Below are 18,947 nucleotides of genomic sequence, written 5' to 3'. Positions count from 1 at the left end.
GGGAGGGGGGTGCCGGGGGGCTCCCGGCTGAGGCGGCGGATGGTTGATGGAATAAATCCGAGTGTGTTAAATCCACTCTGTGCTGGTGTTCAGGGAGTCGCCCCTGGGGCAGGGGCAGCGAGGGTCGGGGCCACGGAGGTCTGGCACGAAGGGAGCGGTGCTGGCGCTGGGATTGAGGTGCAGCTCAGCCCTGCGAGCAGCCGTCGGCCGCCGCTGACGGACTATTATGGGATTATGATCAAGTCTGAGGCTGGTTGTCTGTTCCGTTCTGCACGGGTGATGGCAGCACCAGGTTGTGAATCCCAGACCCCTCTCGCGCTTGGCTGAGCTGCTGCTGGTGCTTTTTGGTGAAATGCTGCAGCGTTCTCAGTGCGAAAAGGAAGTTTTTGGGGTTTTTTTTTCAGTTCGTTTGTGGTTTGGTTTTTGTTGTTTTTTTTTTTAATGGTGAAATGGTGCTGGTGGTGCCGGGGTGCGGGGTTCGGTGGCTGTGTCGTGAGAAGGTGACATGGTGGCTCCTGTCCTGCTGCAGGGACAGAGCGAGGGCAGGAGCTGCGGGAACTCGCCCCGGGGGTATTTTTCTGGTGCGTTGGGGAGGGGGCAGTTGGGGGGGGGATTGGCCACACGAAGCCCCTGGGAGCCACGGCCCAGGGTGGGACGGGGGGAAGGTTGTTGCGTGACACATTTTGGGCTAAGAAAGGGGTAAAGCAGGGCCTTGGGGCAGTGGAATTGGTGGCGTCTCGTTCCCTCCCAGCCTGCATCGAGTCAGTAATTAATTATTTACCTCATTTGCAAATTGGTGAGACCAGAGGGAGTGGGGGGGTGTCTGTCCCCACTCACCAGCAGCAGCCAGATGGCACCCAAGCATCAGGCAGCGGCAGCTCAGCAGCTGCAGTCAGGCACCACGTTCACCCTGTTGTGTATTTTAGGGTTATTCTGTTTTGGTTTTTTTTTTTTTTTTTTAATTTGTTGTCCTTGTTGCTGTGGTACCCAGCCCCTGGCAGGAGCGTGGCCTGTGTTTAAGGTTCACCCCAGCCAGCAGCGCCCCAGCTCCGCACCATCTCTCTCCGTCTCACACCTGGAGCTTTGCTTTTGTCTGGGGCAAGGAGGGGGAAAAAAGGAATCTGAGTTAGACTTGAATTTTTTAATTTTTTAATTTTAACTGTGACCCTGACACCCTCGGATAGATTTGTTTGGTCTGTACCGAGGTGTTGCCTCCACAAGGTCTGATGAGGTGTTACCCTGCTAAGCTGGGCCTTCTCCCTCCTGGGAACAGGAACAATTTAACCAGGGGGGGGGAAATGTCTTCCTGGTCCCAGTGAGGGTGTTTTTGTGACACCCCCCGCAGCTGAGACCCAGGGTCAGCACCTCAGTGTTTTAAGGGCTTAGAGTAGGATTTAACTAAAGCAAGCAGGAACTGTCTTTCAGCTCTAAAATGGGCAGGATTAAGCAAACCTTTAGGTTAAGTGTTAGGTTTTGGTCCCTGTGCTGTGGCAGACTGAGCTCATTTAACTCCTGCCCTGGTTCTCCTACATGAGGGAGGGCAACTGTCCACCCTCACCCCAGGGGGAAGGAAGTGGGTGACAGCCCCAGGAGCTTGTGCTGAGCTCAGACCCAAGCTGGGGCTAAGACCAGGCCTAAAGCAGCATTTCAGGGGCAGCACTGCTGAGCTCCCACAGGTATAAGCCAGGTCCACAGTCACTGCAGCACAGGGGAAGCAGGCAGGAGGACCCAGCTCAACACTAGGCCCAGGTCAACTCTAGGCTCAGCCTTTGTGCCTCCTGCAGCTCCCCCCACCAGGACCAGGCCCCCTTAAGCCTGAGGGGGGAAGTGGGGGAAGAAGGGGAGGGAGGACATTTAACATTTTCACCATTCCTGTGCTTACCCATGTACGCTATGCACACACCACACTTTTGTACTAGTCTGTGTTTAAAAAAAAAAAAAGAAAAAAAAAAGAGTAATAAACTTGAAGTTTATACAATCAGACTAAGTTTTAATGAATGTTGCATGGTTTCATCATTGAAAGGTAGGGGCCACCTTGAATGCAAGAGCTGTTTATTAATATTTTATTGATGACAAACAGGTTTAAAACAAACTGAGACAAAATCAAAAAAGAGTTAACACCGTGCTAGCACTGATGTCTGGATTTATAAAACTCAGAGTAACTGCTACAAAGGAAAAAACCAGCACAAAGCAGAGGCAAGCATTCCCGTCAGTGAAATAAAGGGGGTGAGGGGAGAGGAGGGGGTTACATTACTCAATGGATTGCATTGCACAGAGGGTTACAGCTTAAACCTATCGGAAAAGTCTACGCAACTACGCAGCCTACAGAAGGAAAAAAATTAAAAAGCCCTTCGGCAATGTTAATAAATAAAACAGTCCATCTTACAAGGAAGGAAGGTGGCCTGTGTCTCCATTCTTTCACATTTTTAGAAGTCTAAACTCTGGAGGCTTTTTATGAGAAAAGAATGGTTTTCGTTTCTGGAAAAGTTTCTTTTGCAGTTCTTGAACTACGTTCGCTGCAGGACTTGAACAAAAATCTTGAACACCTGTTCCATGTTTATGTGCACACTACTCACGGTTTGTGGGTATGCTACACCAGGTCTGCACTGGGGGAGAGACACTCTTGAAAAACTACAGCAAATACAGGTTATGAAAGCGGATCAACAATCTACAGAAAGGACAGTAATGAAAGGGCTTTCCCCCCAGTTACAAAAAGTGGGTTTTACGTCATTTAAGTACATTCATATGAGAGGTATTTTGAGTTCCCCCAAAAAAAAGACTTAGAAACACTTGGAGCCCTTTGAGTATAAAGCTAACTTAATTCCAACTTTAAAAACACCTAGGTTAGTGAATCACACTCTACTGTTCTGTGCCAATTAGGAGGTAGAGGTTAGTCTAATTTAGGGATCTGATAAAAATGGGTCTCTGTAGGAATCTGAAATTCTCTGCGCTGTTTCTAAAAAGGTTTAGACAGAAATAAAATGCTCCCAGTGTTCCCATATGACTTAAGACATGGGTACAACTTAGAAATTGGATGGCTTCTCTTATGTGCTGTTTTCAGTTTTGACTTCCAGCTATTTCTCAAGCCAGCGTTGATGGCACAGCCGTGTCCACTACCTGAAAAATCAGCTCCGGGTTTGGTTTAACACCTGAATCTTTCAGCTAATCTGCGTTAATCACCGAAGAAGCCACACAAAAGCCTAACCCAGTATCTCTAATTATACCCAGCGATCAGAGGCCACCTTCCAACAACCGCCTGCTTTGTCCATTTTTCCAACCTGCTTCGGTAACGTTGTAGAGTCTGTACTTCAGAACCAATATAATCCCCAGTTTCCACTACTTCTCCCCCAGCTCCGAGGGAGCAAAGCAGGCCTGTTTTAGCATCTTTTCCTCCAGGGCCGAAGGGCACAGGAACCCATCCCCTTTCAAGCGCAAAGTTCATCTTACAGAAAGGCTTGTTTTTCACAGAGTAGAGTCCAGACAGTAGCCAATTAAAGCATACAGAAAACACTTTGAAACCCTCCTCCTGCCCGAGCGCGCAGGCTCCTTTCACTCTAACTGCTATCCAATGTAGGAAGAAGAGGCTGATTGCTGCAACTTTAAATCACACTGAAAGTTCTCAAGGTTGGTGCTCTAATTTAGTTTTGTTTTAAACTTTTTGTAAGCTTCTCAGAACAAGGATCTCCCAGGTCCACCACTACAAATTCAGAGACAAACTTCTAAAAATTCAGTGCTCCTTTGAAAGAATCTCTTTAAAAACCACCTTGTCACGAAAGACCCGTTCACAATGTGGGCAACACGATGACACTAGGATTTCAGAGCCAGTGTTGGACAACAAAACCTGCATCTCAGAGTTGAGCATCAGCTGTGTTCCGCTGGATTTCTGCTTGGCTTGCTGTCACTTAGTCAGGAACTCTCTCTCTCTCTCTCAGATACTCCGCTTCTAAAATGTAAACGGTTACTGCTAAAATATAGTACCCCTTTAAAACGAGAACAACTCTGAGATGAGGGTTTTCCTCTCCCCATCTGCTCTGAAAAGTAATGCCCTGCTCGCAAAGAGAAGTATGGAATGAAGTGAAACCTGCTTAAGGCCCTTCTCTCGAGCTTGTTTGACTGGGGGAGCAGGGACTCGGCTGACCACTCATTTCAGGGTGAGTTGCCTCCCCGGTGAGGCGCCAGCCAGTCCTTCAGTGCGCTCTCTCCTCTCCGGTCAGTCTCCTTGTCTCAGTGAGCTAGCAGTGGGCTCTCTCGCGCGCGCTCCTTTCTCTCTCTCTCCTCTCCGTTGGTTGGTTTCTTTCTCCTGTTGCTCTCACACAGTGGTGCTTCAGTTTTAGCAGTGGAAAACAGGTATCCATTTTATTTTATTTTTTTTATTACCCAGAATAAAATGCTGATGAACTAAGCTCCACGCAAGCTTAGCTCTTCTTCCTCAACCTGAAAGCAAGGAGGCAAAACAACAGTTGCGTTAGGGATGTCGCTGCAGACAAACTTTCATGAACTTAAATCGGGGAGGAAGAAGCAGAGGAGTGAACCTCAGGTGTCTTACACTCTAATACTGTGACAGTCCCGTCACTCCACCATGTTGATATGCACGTTCACCCTGGTAAGTAGAGTCCTGTGACAGCGCCACGTCAATCTGAGATTTAAACTCATCACCAAGGTAACTGTCCTGAAAATAAAAGTGTGTGTTAAGCCTCTAAATCAAGCTCAAGTGCTCCCTTATATAGCAGAATACCTGGCAGCCAAGGTTAACAATAACATCTGAGGGGTTTTATTGGGGATTTTTGTTTGGTTGTGGTTTTTGTGTTTTTTTTGTTTGTTTGTTTGTTTGTTTTAAAACCCCTACTTTTTCCTGCAGAATTTCCACAACTAAAGGTTTTTGCAATAGCTGGCTGCTGAATAGGCAAGCAGTTCAAAGTTAAGGCTCGAGCTGAAGTCAACACATGCAGCATTTCAATTTTATGCATGAGGGTACTTAGCAAGTCCACCAAGTATGAAACGCTGTGGCTGAGTCACTGAGACAGTTTAGTTGCCATTTTCCTCAGTTTCCACTAGGAAACAAGGATGCTCATGCACAGAGATCACCAGCAAACCCAGGAAAGAAAGCAGACTGCATAACAAATTGGACTTACCTGTGATAATTCTGGTTGGGAGAGCCCAGGCTGACTCATCTGTGATGGCTGACTCATGGAGATATACCCCTGAGTCAGTGGACCCTGGGAGAAGGGCTGGGACACCACATCTTGGCTCGCTTGACTATTTGGGAGGTTTGACTGACTAGTTCCAGGAATCCCAAAGCGATTTTTCTGGCGCCCACCACGACCAGTCTTTCCTTTTGGCGCCCCACGTCCTGCAAAAGCATTTATCCCAACCAACAGTGAGAAGTCTTACACGTGAGAATATTCTTGTATTTCTATCAAGTCTTGATCCCTCATAAGAGGCAACATTTTCTATGTACCCAACGTAGCAGGGCAGAGAAAACAAAAGGCAGAACCACCAGCACAGACAGGGCAAAGGGACGCTGACTGGAAGGGGTAGTGCTGTTGTGTTTGTACCCCAAAAAGCTAAGATTTATCCCTGGAGGATATCACCGTTCCCTCATCAGCGCTGCTGCAAGAGCAGCAAAAGCCATTCTCTGATTTCTGACCTAAAAGGTGGTGTTTGTGCCATTTGTTTGCACCGTTCCAGCCCCGCCCCGTACCTGCGGCGGGTCCGTTGGCCTGGCCAAAGTACCCGGGTGGTGGCATCGGGGGCATCACCAGGTTGAAGGGGATGGGAATGTTCATGGCCGTGACGTGGCTGGGGCCAGCGCTGATCATCCCGATCTGGTCGTGGGTTTGGAAGTACATGTTGGATGGGCGCCCTGGGGAGGAAAAAAAACCCACAGTGATCTCAGGCAGCCCCAAGAGTTAAAAATCGATTCCTATTCCTGCTTTTAACAGGAACGGGAGGAGTTGTGAGCAGAATCAGAACCAGAAATTGAGAGGAGAAGCCTATTACTGCCCAGAACCAACAGTTCTAGTTCACCACTTATCCCACACCTGAAAACTTCAGAGCCTCATCTCACACGTGTTCATCCCTGCACAGTTCTCTGACAGCACCATCTAAGGTTCCTGAAATGCTCTCAGACATGCGCACACACACACTCCCTCTCCCCTCATTTTTCACTTGCTCTGCAGACACCAAGTTGGACCTGTAGGGGCTTCTATATACAGCAAGAAAAATCCATGCACAGCATAAACATTTTCAGATGTTAAATTCTGTGTTTTTCTGTAATGGCTCTTCAAACATTTAAAAATTTGAAGTCTGTAAGAAACCATACCCCAAGGACTAGCTGGGGGAAAAAAAAAAACCAAACAACTAAGGTGGTGTTAATTTTGACAGCTTCCTTTACCTTGGCTGCTCCGGTCGTAGACAGATCCCGGGATGATGGCCTCACGGGCATCGTACATGGCAGTCGTCATGAAACGGGCACCCTGGAGGCATTATAAGAGTCAGACAAAGCCTTGGCATAGAAAAACATCACACCACAACTTCAGCAGAAGTTATTTTGGATAAAAACCCAGTAAAACTCCACAGATCACACATACTTTACAAGTGCTGGGAAACTATACGGTTCTAATGAAAACGTCCAACTAGTATTTCAACTACATCATGACAAGAAGTAGTAAGATTCTACAGGCAGCCTATCTCAAATTGTGAGACATCTGATGAATTTTCATTCTATTTTGAGGTTCTGATGATAGTTCCTTGCTCCATTCCCACCACTGGCCTGTGATGGCTGACAAGCTTCTCTCCCTCCCCCAAGTGACTATGTTAAAGCATAAAGTATAAAAACTTGCAGGTTGAGGATTAAAGTGCAATGCTATTAAGTACACACACCTAATGAACTTGCCATTTCCCCATAAAACAGTTACTTTATGTTGCATTCACCTCAGAAGTTACCCCCCTCAAAATTGTGCAGTAAATAAAGCAATAAAAGCACCAAAAAGGCTTTTTTTATAAGAGCTCAACTTGGAAACAGCCAAAGCAGCAACTTACTTGGGTCACACTGCATTAACTAGGCAACAAAAATGGAAAGTTATGGGTGTGTGCAGTTGTGTGGGTGACTGTTTATTCCATCCATTGATCAATCAATCCCCAGTTGCTTCATGCCACAAACATCCGAGAGACAGAAGAGGGCAACTTACTGGGTTGATGGTATTGACCAGTTTCCGGGGCTTGCTGAACTGCATGAGGCTTTCCCGGAGGTTATTTAGTGGTCCCTCCACCAGAACCTTCTGCTCCTTGTAGTAATTCAGCAGGTGATTCCAAAGTGGTTGTTTAGACAGTGCTTTTGGGTTCCCAACAATAATTACTCCATACCTGTACCACAGCAGACAGATATTAAATTCTGGCTAAGTCAGAACAGCCCCGAAGTCAATCCCTTTTGCAGTAAATCAAGGCACCTCACGGAAGCCCACGGTGGTAGGAGACCCTGAGCAATTGTTTTGTTTACAGCAGATGATTTCAGTGCTATGACAAAACACTTGGAAGGAGATTGCTGCAGCCAGTTTCTCAAGAATCACAAGCTTCCTTCTGCAGGCTTGCCAAACCCACCAGCGTACCCGACCAACCACCGCACTGCAGTGGTTTCCAAGTCTGCAGAAACCAGGGAAGCCAACCAACAGAGTCAACTCCACATCACCCCTTCCCAGTCATCGGATCCATCGAGAGAAGCAAAATGGTAAAAATGGCAAAAATGGCTGTTGGAAGGGATAAAGCAGCAGGTGAAGGGAAGAGTTCTGTCCTGCAAGCAAAGGGGAACGACAGGGCAGCTTCTGCAAACTACTGATGCCAAAACGTAACGCTGAGTAGGCTCTTGGAAGTTGTAGGGAATGTGGAATCCTTCAAGGCTCCTCTAAACCAGGCGGGGTGGGGAAGGGGCCTGTCACCCACAAAACACCTTTTGTTAGTCGGGCTGTATCAGGGCTTTAGCAGACCAGATTCACTATCTAGAACAGATAAAAGTTTACTCAATTTTACTTTACCTTGCTCTTGTAAGAGCTACGTTAAGACGCCGGGGGTCATTCAGAAACCCTATTCCTTGGTGTTCGTTGGCCCTCACACAAGAAAGGATAATAAAGTCCTTCTCTCGTCCCTGGAAGGCGTCCACACTTGCAATTTCCACTTCCTGAAACAGAGGAAAACACGTAAATCACGGAAGCACAGCGCAAAACAGTTAATGCTACCAACAGGCATTACCAAACGCGTTGGCTGTGCACTAGCAGTTCCCATCATCTGACAAAAATGTTATTTTTGTAATGACGAATGATTTAGTAATTCCACTGGTCACTAAACAGTTTCCCTAAAGGGGAACAGACAGTCTCAGTTTAGGACAAATTACTTTTATGTTCACTGCTTTACGGTTCTCGTATTTCCCCCAAACTGGCATCTGTGCTATGGAAAGCATCCCTTTTCTAGGTATGTTGCCAAAAAGACTTCTGACTATTCCAAAAACCTCATAGTAAGACAGGTCCAAATTAGCACCACTGCTCCCAGCTACTGAGAAACCTGAATCAGAGGGACAGATCATTCCTGGCAGAAGTAGAAGTATTTCCACCAAGTTTTCCTTCAGTGAAAACACTGACCAGATTCTCAATATTGCAAAACAGGCTATATTAAACATACAACTCTTGTTTGTAGCAACAAATTTTTATGTTTGGTAGAGGAGTTCCACTGATGGGAGGACATATTCCCCAGAAAATAAATAGTATGAGCATCACAATTTATGGAGCTTGGCCTCCTGCGTGTCTCTTGGTGTGATGCTTTTAGCTAAGACACAAGCTGACTGAAGCTTTTCCACAGCTGAAGCACCGATGACCTCTCCCTTCTGTGCCTCAATGAGTCCTCAGAGGATGGACTCACTGAAGCCTTCCTTTCAACAGACCTTAACAAGCCTTTCTCCTTTATCTGCCCAGCTGCTCCCCTGACACTTACTGGCATTGGATACCTCCTAAGCTTTTCTCCCTGTTCTATTTTAACCACAATCAACTAAAAAAACTGAAAAATTACTAAAGAGTAAACACAGACTGACGCCTAAGAAGCCAGACTAAAAATTAAAATATTGAAGTTTCACAATATCTGACTTTTGTAGCTTCTCTGCATCCAAGTGTCCTCATTCATGCAACGACTCTGTTACCTGGTAGAGCTTTGTATGCAAGGAGCCACTGAACTGCATGTACTGCACCAGATAGGATCGTTGACCTTCATACGGAGTAATAATGCCAATCTGATCTGGTTTGGCACCAGCTTTCAATAGCTTTGTAGTTATCTTCTCCACATTGGCAGCTTCCGTCCTAGAAAGAGATTTGTTTCTCTAATGACAATCAAGTCTAACTTTTTGCAGGTTAATGGGTCTAAAAGTCTTGGACATGTATCTGTGCTAGCCTTTTGTCAGAAAGGCTACTTTGAGGAAAAGATTGATTTTACACTGCTCGAGCACTCCGATTAATTCCACTTAAGCTTTGCAGGAACATCCACCACTGTCACCTCCCTGACTTCACCACACACAGATATGCTCAACCAGAGGAATATGGGCAAAAGCCAACATTGAAAAAAGGTCTCAATGACACAGGAATTTCTCCTTACATATACAACCACCTTCTCAGATCTACACAGCTAAGACCACCTGGAACAGCAAATATCACGGTGGCCACCATTCCAAAACGGAACTGGTTAGTACAGTTCAACATGCATGGGCACTTTTATGAGCAAGATCATTAAAAACGTTCCAGGCTGCTGTGCAAACAGATCCTTCAGTTGCTTTATCTTAAAGTTTTAAATATAGAATGCTTTTAATGCCACTCTCCCTGTCAGCCAACTATTGTGCCATTTGTTTGTGCACAGTCTGGCTTGTCGCATTCAGCAGTCTTGCACATGCTGTTCAGGAAACAGACCGAGATTAAAAATATCACAGCAGATATTTTTCATAAGTTGGTCTGGTTTCCCTTCCAGGCACGTGAACAAACACATACGACCAAGAGGAGCAAAGTGATTTAAGCTCACTCTTTGAAAAAAAGAAGTTGGAATTTGCAGAAAAAACGGGTAGAAAAAGAAAATTAAATTCCTATCCCTTTCGCACCACCACCAAAAATCTAAGACTTAGCACTCTGCTTCAGGAGCTACTGGAATTCTGGCTTCAAAATGTGACTTGATCAGCATTTCCTGCTGCAGCTGCAGTCCCTTCACTTGCTGGCCCAAACTCATCCTGCATTTTAGACACGTAACTGTCCCGTGCTCCTTATACTCCCAGTGAAGGAAGACACGCACCTCCACAGAACAATTCAAGCCCACTCAAGATCTGAACTGCTCCCACTGGAGATGCTGCCTTCTCTCCACTTACTGTAAAGGGAGCCTAGGGCAAATCAAGTCCAAAATGTGGCTCAGCCTGCACTATCCTTTTGTTTAAAAAAGCACACAGGAGCAATTTCAACCATAGCTGATAAATAGGAAACATTTTATTAATTTAGAACTACTGCAGAACATAAGAATCGATAGCACTGACGTACATAGTACTTTCGAGGTCTGTGGGTTGGCTCAGCTGAAGTACAGATACCACCCTCACAGAAACAGAAAGTAACTCTCCCTCAAGAACACAAGCCTTTATTTAGATGTTATGTCTTTATTCACTCAGCAAGGCACCAGGCATCACGGTGAATACAGAATACTATGAATTTTGGTGCAGAGGTTCTGAAGGATAAAGAAATGTTTAGATATTTGGTCTGCAGAGGGAACTGTATATTGCACTGACATTTGAGATACTTAAAAATACTTTGTCCCAGTGTAAGTTTCTCTCTCACTGTTGAATTTTATTTACCTGTTTAAGTAAGAGGTGCCTGAACTGGCAATTTCTTCCTGTCCTTGTGTAACATAGAAAAACATTGGCTTATCTGGCTGTGGCCACTGGAAGTCAAAGCCTTTTTTCACACGGTCCGCTGAAGAGCACAAAAAAATTTAAAAAGTTAGCACAGCTTTATGAGCAAGAACAATTTCATATCAAAGCACCTTAATGACTCAACGCTAAACGCAGTGGTAATTCTCTTTTTAAGCAAATGTACAGGGAACTCATCTAGATGAAAGAATCCTTTCTTTGATCTTTAACGAATGGCAAAGAAAGTAATTTGCAGGAGTTGCCTACCTGCAGTAACACCATTCTGGAGCGACCCCTCGTAGAAAATGTTGGATGGAAAAGCACTGAGTGCAGGATGCATGCGATACTGCACTTGCAGGCGAATGGGACGAATCCCCAGCACCACAAGCCTCTCGAAGAGGGACTGAGACAGGCCGGCCTTTGCAGCTTTTTTACACATCACAACAGGACCAAGCTGGCAGTGGTCACCCACAAGAATAAGCTGAAGGAAAGAAAGTTGGCAGATATTCAAGTTTTTATTTTCTAAAACTTGATCAATCGTTAGAAACAGCAATAATCTATCAAATACATTAGGAACGAATCGGTCTGACTTGTAATAAGCTTCAGATCTAAGGCTTACAAACCTTTAGAGTCAACTAGCTTTTCAGCTGATCATTTTCAAATAAAATCTTTAGTCTCCAGATTGTTGCAACAGGACCAACATGTTCTAGGCAAAGATTATGCCACGAAAATAGAAAACTAGCAGGATTAACACAAAATAAAGTCATTTAGATCTATATTATAGAACGTCTTCCATGAAAGGGAAGGATTTTGTATCCCTACATGTTTACGCTGTGAATATTACTGCCTGATGCTACTTTATCTATAAAACTGTTTCTTTAATGAAACCCAATGGCTCTTACCTGTTTTGCTCCCAGGACAACTGGCACCATGCACTCTGGCTCAGTAGCCTGTGTGCTTTCATCTATCAGAATGGAGCGGAACTGCATTTTTGCAAGTCTTGGATCACCAGCTCCCACACAGGTGCAACAGATCACATCTGCGTTCTGAGACAGAAACGCAACCCAAGTTAATCGAGCAGGACATCACCAGATAGCATTCCTACATGGAAGAGTATTCAGAACCATCACAGGAATCCCCCCCAAAAGTTAAACCGTACTCTGATCCCCACAAGCAAATTGCAACCGAGCCTCAAGTGGGAGAAGGCAATTATTTAACTGCTAGAACCGACAAAACCTTACCATAAGTAATTCACGCTCTGCTGTTCGCTTCAGTGCACGGTAACGTTTCTCATCAGCAGATGACAGTTCTCCAGTCTCATCTTTAAGCTGTTGCAGTTTCTGAAGCTCTGGCATGCTGAAAAAAAAAACCCAACCTGTTTTAAGCCTAATTAACAGCTTGATATGATTACAGAGGAACTCCCTTGTAAAACTTAAGTATGACACACGTATAGAACCAGAAAAGTTATCACATCAAGCAAACACATTCTCATCATTACGCAGTTAATCAGTTGTGTCCAGCACACTTAAACTGGGGTTTTTTTGTTCCTCTCAACCATTTCTTACCTATCCATGTTTCTGATCTGGTTATGCAATGCCAAGAAGGATACGGGAGAGTCAATTGCCTCACGACTTTTAGCACACAGACGAACCACTTTCAGTCCAGTTTGATGGATCTTCTCAGTCAGCTGATCTACAGCTATGTTACTCGGAGCACAGACTAACACAGGCCTTGAAAGAAAAAAAAAATTAGGCAAAAAGTAAGTCTCAGTGAGCCGTAAACTTTTTTCCACTAGACTTATAATAAAATCAAATGTTATGACACATGGCCCCTGAAAAATATGCTGGGGAAGAATATTTTCTGAAATAAGCACAAGTCTTCCCAGAAGAATATACTCCTAGAAAGGCTTTTTAGTTCAACGATACAAATGAAAAGTTTTTTATATCAAGTTGATTCTTTGATCATTAATAAATTAACCTCATACATAAAGATTCAGAGGGCAGTTCTCACCCGTTGCCCTGTCTAGCCAGATGATAGACGATTGTGGCTGATGTCACTGTTTTTCCGGTACCAGGGGGACCCTGAATAAGGCTCAGAGGACGCTGCAGGACAGTCTTCACAGCATAAACCTATAAAAATATTTTTTTATTGCTATTTAGCATTCAATGCATAGGAAGTTACAAAGTTCCTCAACCTCTATTCATAAAACCTTTATGATATTCTTTGCACGTAGTAAAAAGGAGATGAGGTTACCTGAGAATGGTTGAGATCAGGAAGTCCTTGTGCTGTAAAGCGCTTTGGCAACTGGCATTTAATAATTACATCTTCTACCTCATGACCTAACAGTTTGTGATAGATGTACCCTGACACGGAAGTCTCATCCACAGCAAACGTTTTTAAAGCACTCTGCATTCTGAAATGAGGGAAGGACAGGAAAAAAAAAATTAAAAATCAGTATGACCTCAAATATAACCATTCACCTACTGTTAATCAGACATCAGGCACAAATTAAAATATACCTTGGGAAAAGAGAATAGTGTAGAACATTTAACAGAATTAAAGAAATAAAAATTAGACTGAGAACACAGATCTTGTCTTCCCCCTATAGGAATACTACAAAGCATTATAATCAGAAAAACCTGTAGAGAAACACCAGCCTTTGACAGAATTTGCAGGAGTAATTTTAGGTGCAAGACTGGAAGAAAATTTGTACTCAGTGTCTTTCTTTCAGGGTAATAAACAAGTTCCTATCTTACAAAACACAGTACAGGTACATCTGAAGCCTACAGACCCTACAGCAAACTCAAAATCCTTCAAATTTCATCTAAAGCCATTCAAAGTTTAGAAATGTCAACTAAAATCAGAGTGTGCTTCGTGATGAAGCCATGCTCAGGAAGCTGAACTACAAAACAATTTTTCTTCTTCCAAGTATTACTAAACATAAGGTCGATTCCCCGCCTTGATGTATTTGCAATAAACCTTAAGCATGGCTTCAACATGAGAAAAATTAACAGTTTGACAGCATTCAGATTGCTTCAGTTTCTAGAAGTTAGGCCTGTTGCTCTATGAACCAGCTATCATGTGTTATTAGACAACGCATGGAGCACACTCAGATTTCTGATTGTTAGTGTCACAAAACAATACAACTTTCCTCATTCAAAAACGCCCACTGAAGGTAAAAAAAAGAAAATATGCACCAAGTGCACCCGCTATCTGCCAAGCTTTGAAGTGCTTTCTCAATACCTATCAAACGAAGTAGACTTCCATACAAAATCCACTTGGAAGTTATGAGTAACTTCCACAGGCGCTCCAACGCTGCTCCTCAGCTCAATGGCTATCTCATCACCATAATCTGTAGAACCTCGTTAAGTAGTAATCTATAGCAAAAATTTGAATTTTATTTTCCCCAATTTTGACTTTAGCAGATCCCCAAGACAAATTAAAATTATCTCAGAATTACTTTTGTATGCATTTACTGATCTCTGAGAGACTTGAACCTTTGATTAAGCCTTCCTGAAGGCTCGCTAAGTAAAGGATACTATCAGGAACTTTGATAACATGACCAATTCCCTTCCATAAAGGGGCCAGGTCTCCTTTATACCTCAAGCAGATTTCATCTCCTTGCATAAGACGCATATCTAGAGGAAGGAAAAAAATGCTCTTAGAACATTCACCAACGAACAACCACCCCCCAACACAAAACACTCACAGTACTTATATCCCAGGCCAGATCAAGTTTTTTTAAACACTGATGTTATTCACCAGGCATTTAAAAACAGCAATAAAAACATACAATCAAGCTGTCAGTACCTGAATCAGTCTTTGGCAAAGTGAAATAAGCAATTCTTTTCTTGTTCAAGCCCAGGTCCCATCTGACTGTGATGTTATCTTGGGTCTAATGGTGAAGAAGAGGCATCTATTATGTTCTTAAAGAGCTGTTTGCCAACTACCTACAGTCCTCACTGCCCTATAGTTCAAAATAGTTGAGAAATACAAAACTTGCTGTTCCAGCACCACAGTGTAGACAAATACCTGTATTTATTATGGCTTGAGTTTACACCATTTACAGAAGAGAGAGTTTTGTTCTACAGGAGTTACTTAATGAGAAACAAAGTCCTAATCACCACCTGCGTTACTCTCTTCCCCCACCTTTAAAACAATCTCTGTTTGCATGACCTCATATAATTCAAGTTTGTCTGGAAACTCTGACTAAGGTAACTGCAGGTTATGAGGATAACAACATAAAAGGTGGCCAAGCTGCACAGTTCCATGACACAATATGGTTCTTGGAAAGAAACTCTGAACACAGAATGATGAAAGTTCATAAGTATTTCAAGTCCTTTTAAAATCTCAGTTCGAGGATTTTTTTTTTTCCCCTCTCCCTGCTATCAAACATCACCATTACTACTGTAATTACTGTGATGTAGCAGTACCGTAATAAAGACATTTATTTCACTTGAGCCCTCTTTCTATACTGTTAAAGGTGACCATGTGTTTGGTACCAGAGAACTGGTCAGAAGCCCCCTCAAACAGGCATATTCCAAGATTATTACCTGAGACTCCTTGAGTTTCTTGTCATAGTCTGCCTCAAGCTTGACTAGAGGACCAAATATATTTTGGTATTGATAAGCATCTTCATATCTAAGCAGGACATGCTGTGGTTCTTCATCAACACCAGGCTTTTCTAAGTCCTCAAGGGTTGCAGATGGATTTTCCTAGAATTTAAAGCACAAACATTTTTGTTTCCAAGTTTGAGGTACAGTCAAGTGACAAGCTCTCACTGTGCAACAGGATGGATAATACTGTGTTTTACTACTACAGGAAATCAAATCAAGGTATAATAACCTGTTAAAACTATACCAAGACATTATATGTCATGCTCGTTCACATCCTGTCAGGTTTGTTATGCTTTAAAAGATGTACAGAAAAAACCCTCAAAAAGCAGTAACTGAATACCAAGCATGGACTGACAGATCCCTATTCAGCTAGTCATCATGCAGAGCAGAAATAAGTGAAAGATTTGATGTGAGCAAGGAAAGTTGTTTTTTCAGTTTGTCCAACAGTGCAACTTGAACAGAGCTGGAGAACCTAAGGGTGAAACTTTCCTACTTCAATAAACAATTTAGTGAATCCTTTGATTAATTCCCAGTTGCATTGCTTGTCAAATCTGCAGGATTTAAACCTCATGTGTTTTAAGTACGTTCCCTGCCTTGTGCAGTTGCTAAAACAGTCTTGTCCCTCCTTCATAAAAACACAAAATTAGCACTTGGTAAAACATAATTAGAATTTGAAAAAGCAGCACATACCTTCCAAAGTTCTTCCAGTTTGTTGATCTGTTGAGCTGTAATCTGACGTGCTCTCAGCTGTTCCTGTTCAGATGGAATCTTTACCAGCCATGAAAGGAAACAGCGATCTTGGATAAGGGGCTGCCACTGTGAACTGTCCCAGTTAATATCCTTTAAACTGCTCTGACTGGCACATGGCTGCCTGCACAACCAAAATATTGAAAAAAATTATTAAATTAGACAAGTGTAAGAAAAAGTCTACCGTGTGAAGTGTAAAAAAATATGTTTATCATGCTCTTAAAACAATTCAAATATCTCAGTTTAAAAGGAAAAAATAAAATAACCCAAGCCTGCTGGGACAATTCATTTTTTAGTTCCTGTATTTGCTGTTTCAACGCTGAGCAGGCTCAGTATAGTAAAGCAGTATTTCTTAGGCATTTCTATAACTGAAAGTTTCAGTATCTAAAATATTAAATATGACACTCACCTCTGAAAGTGGTTACAGTCCATTAAGACTGTGCACACATATATCAGAAAACACTCAGCATTACCTCCCATCTGTTGTTTAAACAAGTAGAAGAACTCGTTCCATAGAAATACACCTTCTACTGTCAAATACATGGTAAGTGACAGCATTTAAATACAATTATAAAAATCACGATTTCTGATAGAATCAGAGAACAATTTCCGATTTACTGTCATTTTTGAATGATTCTATGAGCTGACAGAAAAACATCCTGTGTAATAGAGCCACTACTCCAGCAGGGCTCCAGAGTAATTTCCTGAACTGATCTGTTACTCTTCCAAATCTGAAAATTAGGGTTTTTTTTTTTTTAAAAAAAGGGGAAAACCACCTTTTTTCCATTAAGGACCATTTCACTGGAGAGAAATACTTTTCTATAGATCTAAGACATCTGCCCAGCATAACGGAATGTTCTTTTATAGCATTATCTACTTGTGTATTCATGAAGTCTATACAATCATCCAGAGGAAAAACGGTGGCAAATTACTAGTATAAAATATATTTTGATACAAAATGAAAACAAGCACTGCTCTTTAGAAATAAGGTTATGCAATAGACTTGACACAAACATGCCAACAAAGGCATTCTCTCACCTGCACAGCAAAACAACCACAGAGTCTGCCTTAGCTGGAATAAAGCCAAGGAGAAACACATTACGACATCCACAGTTATAACATTCCAAGACAGTCTCTCCTAGAGGTCCATCTTTATGGAGAGTCACCTCTTTGCACTTCGCTCTCACAAGATGATTAACAATGTGGCTGAAACCAGAGAGGACATATATTTGTATGAAGTCAACAGGAAAACCGGATTTATTCCTAACATAATGTACCAGCTCAGTTATTAAAAGACACAAACAAAATCTATTTACACTGTAGCAGACATTGGTAAGATCTTGCTCTTTTCATCCAAGCAAAGATTACTGCTAGCACAGCTTCAATGGTTTCTCAGTGCACAAATGCTTTAAGGTAGATGAGCATGAAAGAATAGGAAACGTGTAAAAAAACTCTTTTCATGTTACTGGTAATTGAAAGAAGCCTCCTGAAGCTCCACACGTCAAGAGTATCAGTTCTACTGCGCTTTGCAGGAACACAGGATGGGGGAAGAAGCAGCAAGCTCACTTCACAGAAGTGATTCAAGTTTTGCTGAGACTGAGGTTAAGCTGGTAACAGCAGAAAAGCAAGAGGCAGCTAGAAGTTCACACTGAAGTCACTAGACTTTGATTATCACCAATATACAAGTCACAGCCTTCATACCACCTCAAAACACACTCTAAAACAAGACTGTTATTTCCATCATTTGACCATTTACCTGCCAGATGTATTTCCACGTCCATTACAGAACCACTTTTTGCTGGTGTTACAGTAAACCACACAGGCAGGATCATGGATACCACAGTAACTGAAGTTAAAAACAAAAACCAAGAAGTGATTAGGTACTTGCTTACAGGAAAATTTAAACACAAGATTTAAACTACCTAGTAGTGTACAAAAATAAGGGGAAGTGAAAACTAGGGATCACAAGTGTTGGTAAAAGCATGAAACATGAGCAAAACGTCTGTTCTGAGCCACAGGTTTTTTAACACTCCCCACTGTTACCATCCCTAGGCTGGCTTAGCCTGCTATTCCTCACGGGAGGTCAAAGACCTGCTGGAGCAGCAGCTGTACACAAGAGCTCACCAGAGGGCACCATTTTCCTACCAGAATGTGGATGCCTCCAAGGAAGTCGCTCTCAAAACCCCAAAATTCTCTAAGCATACACCTTTCACTCACACAAAGTGCTCCTGCCCTCTGGAAATAATAAGCCTGGGGCAAAGATTAGGGTTTACCTGCAAGCATGCACTGGAAGATCCTTTGTGTAATAGGTATCTTCTTCATCTTCTTCAAAATTCAACTCTGCCAGAAGTTGGCTGGTTTTAGCCACGTTATCATCCACAGCTCCATTCTGCAGAATGCCATCAGGTCCATTAACCTGAAAGAGAAGGTCAGCGCTTAGGTTATACAATCAAAACGGACTCCAAAACATAAAGCCAAGGACAGTAACTCCCACTCCTCAAAGCAAAAACTTGTGGTTAATTTAGAAAAATCTCAAAAGGAAAGAAAAATGCTGGTAAGAGCTGAAACACATAGCAGTTATATAATCAATACTTGCTTCACTAGCTCCTATTTTACAGGATTATTTAAACTCCAACTGATGAATAGAAAAAAGTTAAAAGGAGACCGCTTTT

The 18,947-nt window shown here is 42.9% G+C and overlaps 2 protein-coding genes across 5 annotated transcripts in view; one reads left to right on the top strand and one right to left on the bottom strand.

Annotated features, from left to right (window-relative positions):
- GDF1 (growth differentiation factor 1) overlaps positions 1-393 on the top strand; it is a 2,857-nt gene extending 2,464 nt beyond the window's left edge. For 2 of the 4 annotated variants that reach the window (XM_026864997.1, XM_026864998.1), the window contains exon 3: positions 6-393. The gene's annotated coding sequence lies outside the window, so the exon portion shown is untranslated. The other 2 variants (XM_026865000.1, XM_026864999.1) reach the window with 2 other exon arrangements.
- A 1,642-nt stretch (positions 394-2,035) lies between these two features.
- On the bottom strand, positions 2,036-18,721 carry UPF1 (UPF1, RNA helicase and ATPase; the record flags this gene model as incomplete). The annotated part of the gene is made up of 23 exons (XM_026864915.1): positions 2,036-4,434; positions 4,547-4,669; positions 5,133-5,350; positions 5,702-5,863; positions 6,395-6,476; positions 7,191-7,365; positions 8,031-8,173; positions 9,182-9,338; positions 10,859-10,976; positions 11,180-11,393; positions 11,815-11,958; positions 12,154-12,268; positions 12,478-12,642; positions 12,923-13,041; positions 13,166-13,325; positions 14,156-14,264; positions 14,452-14,550; positions 14,723-14,807; positions 15,466-15,627; positions 16,219-16,399; positions 17,314-17,481; positions 18,032-18,121; positions 18,549-18,721. Coding segments are annotated over 22 exons (3,159 nt in total), but the record flags the coding sequence as incomplete, so codon positions are not given.
- Positions 18,722-18,947: the final 226 nt, after the last annotated feature.

The sequence above is a fragment of the Athene cunicularia genome (genome assembly GCF_003259725.1).
Source record: "Athene cunicularia isolate RWA chromosome 28 unlocalized genomic scaffold, athCun1 chr28_part1, whole genome shotgun sequence".
Lineage (NCBI taxonomy): Eukaryota > Metazoa > Chordata > Aves > Strigiformes > Strigidae > Athene > Athene cunicularia.
This window is presented reverse-complemented; position numbering and strand designations above follow the sequence as displayed.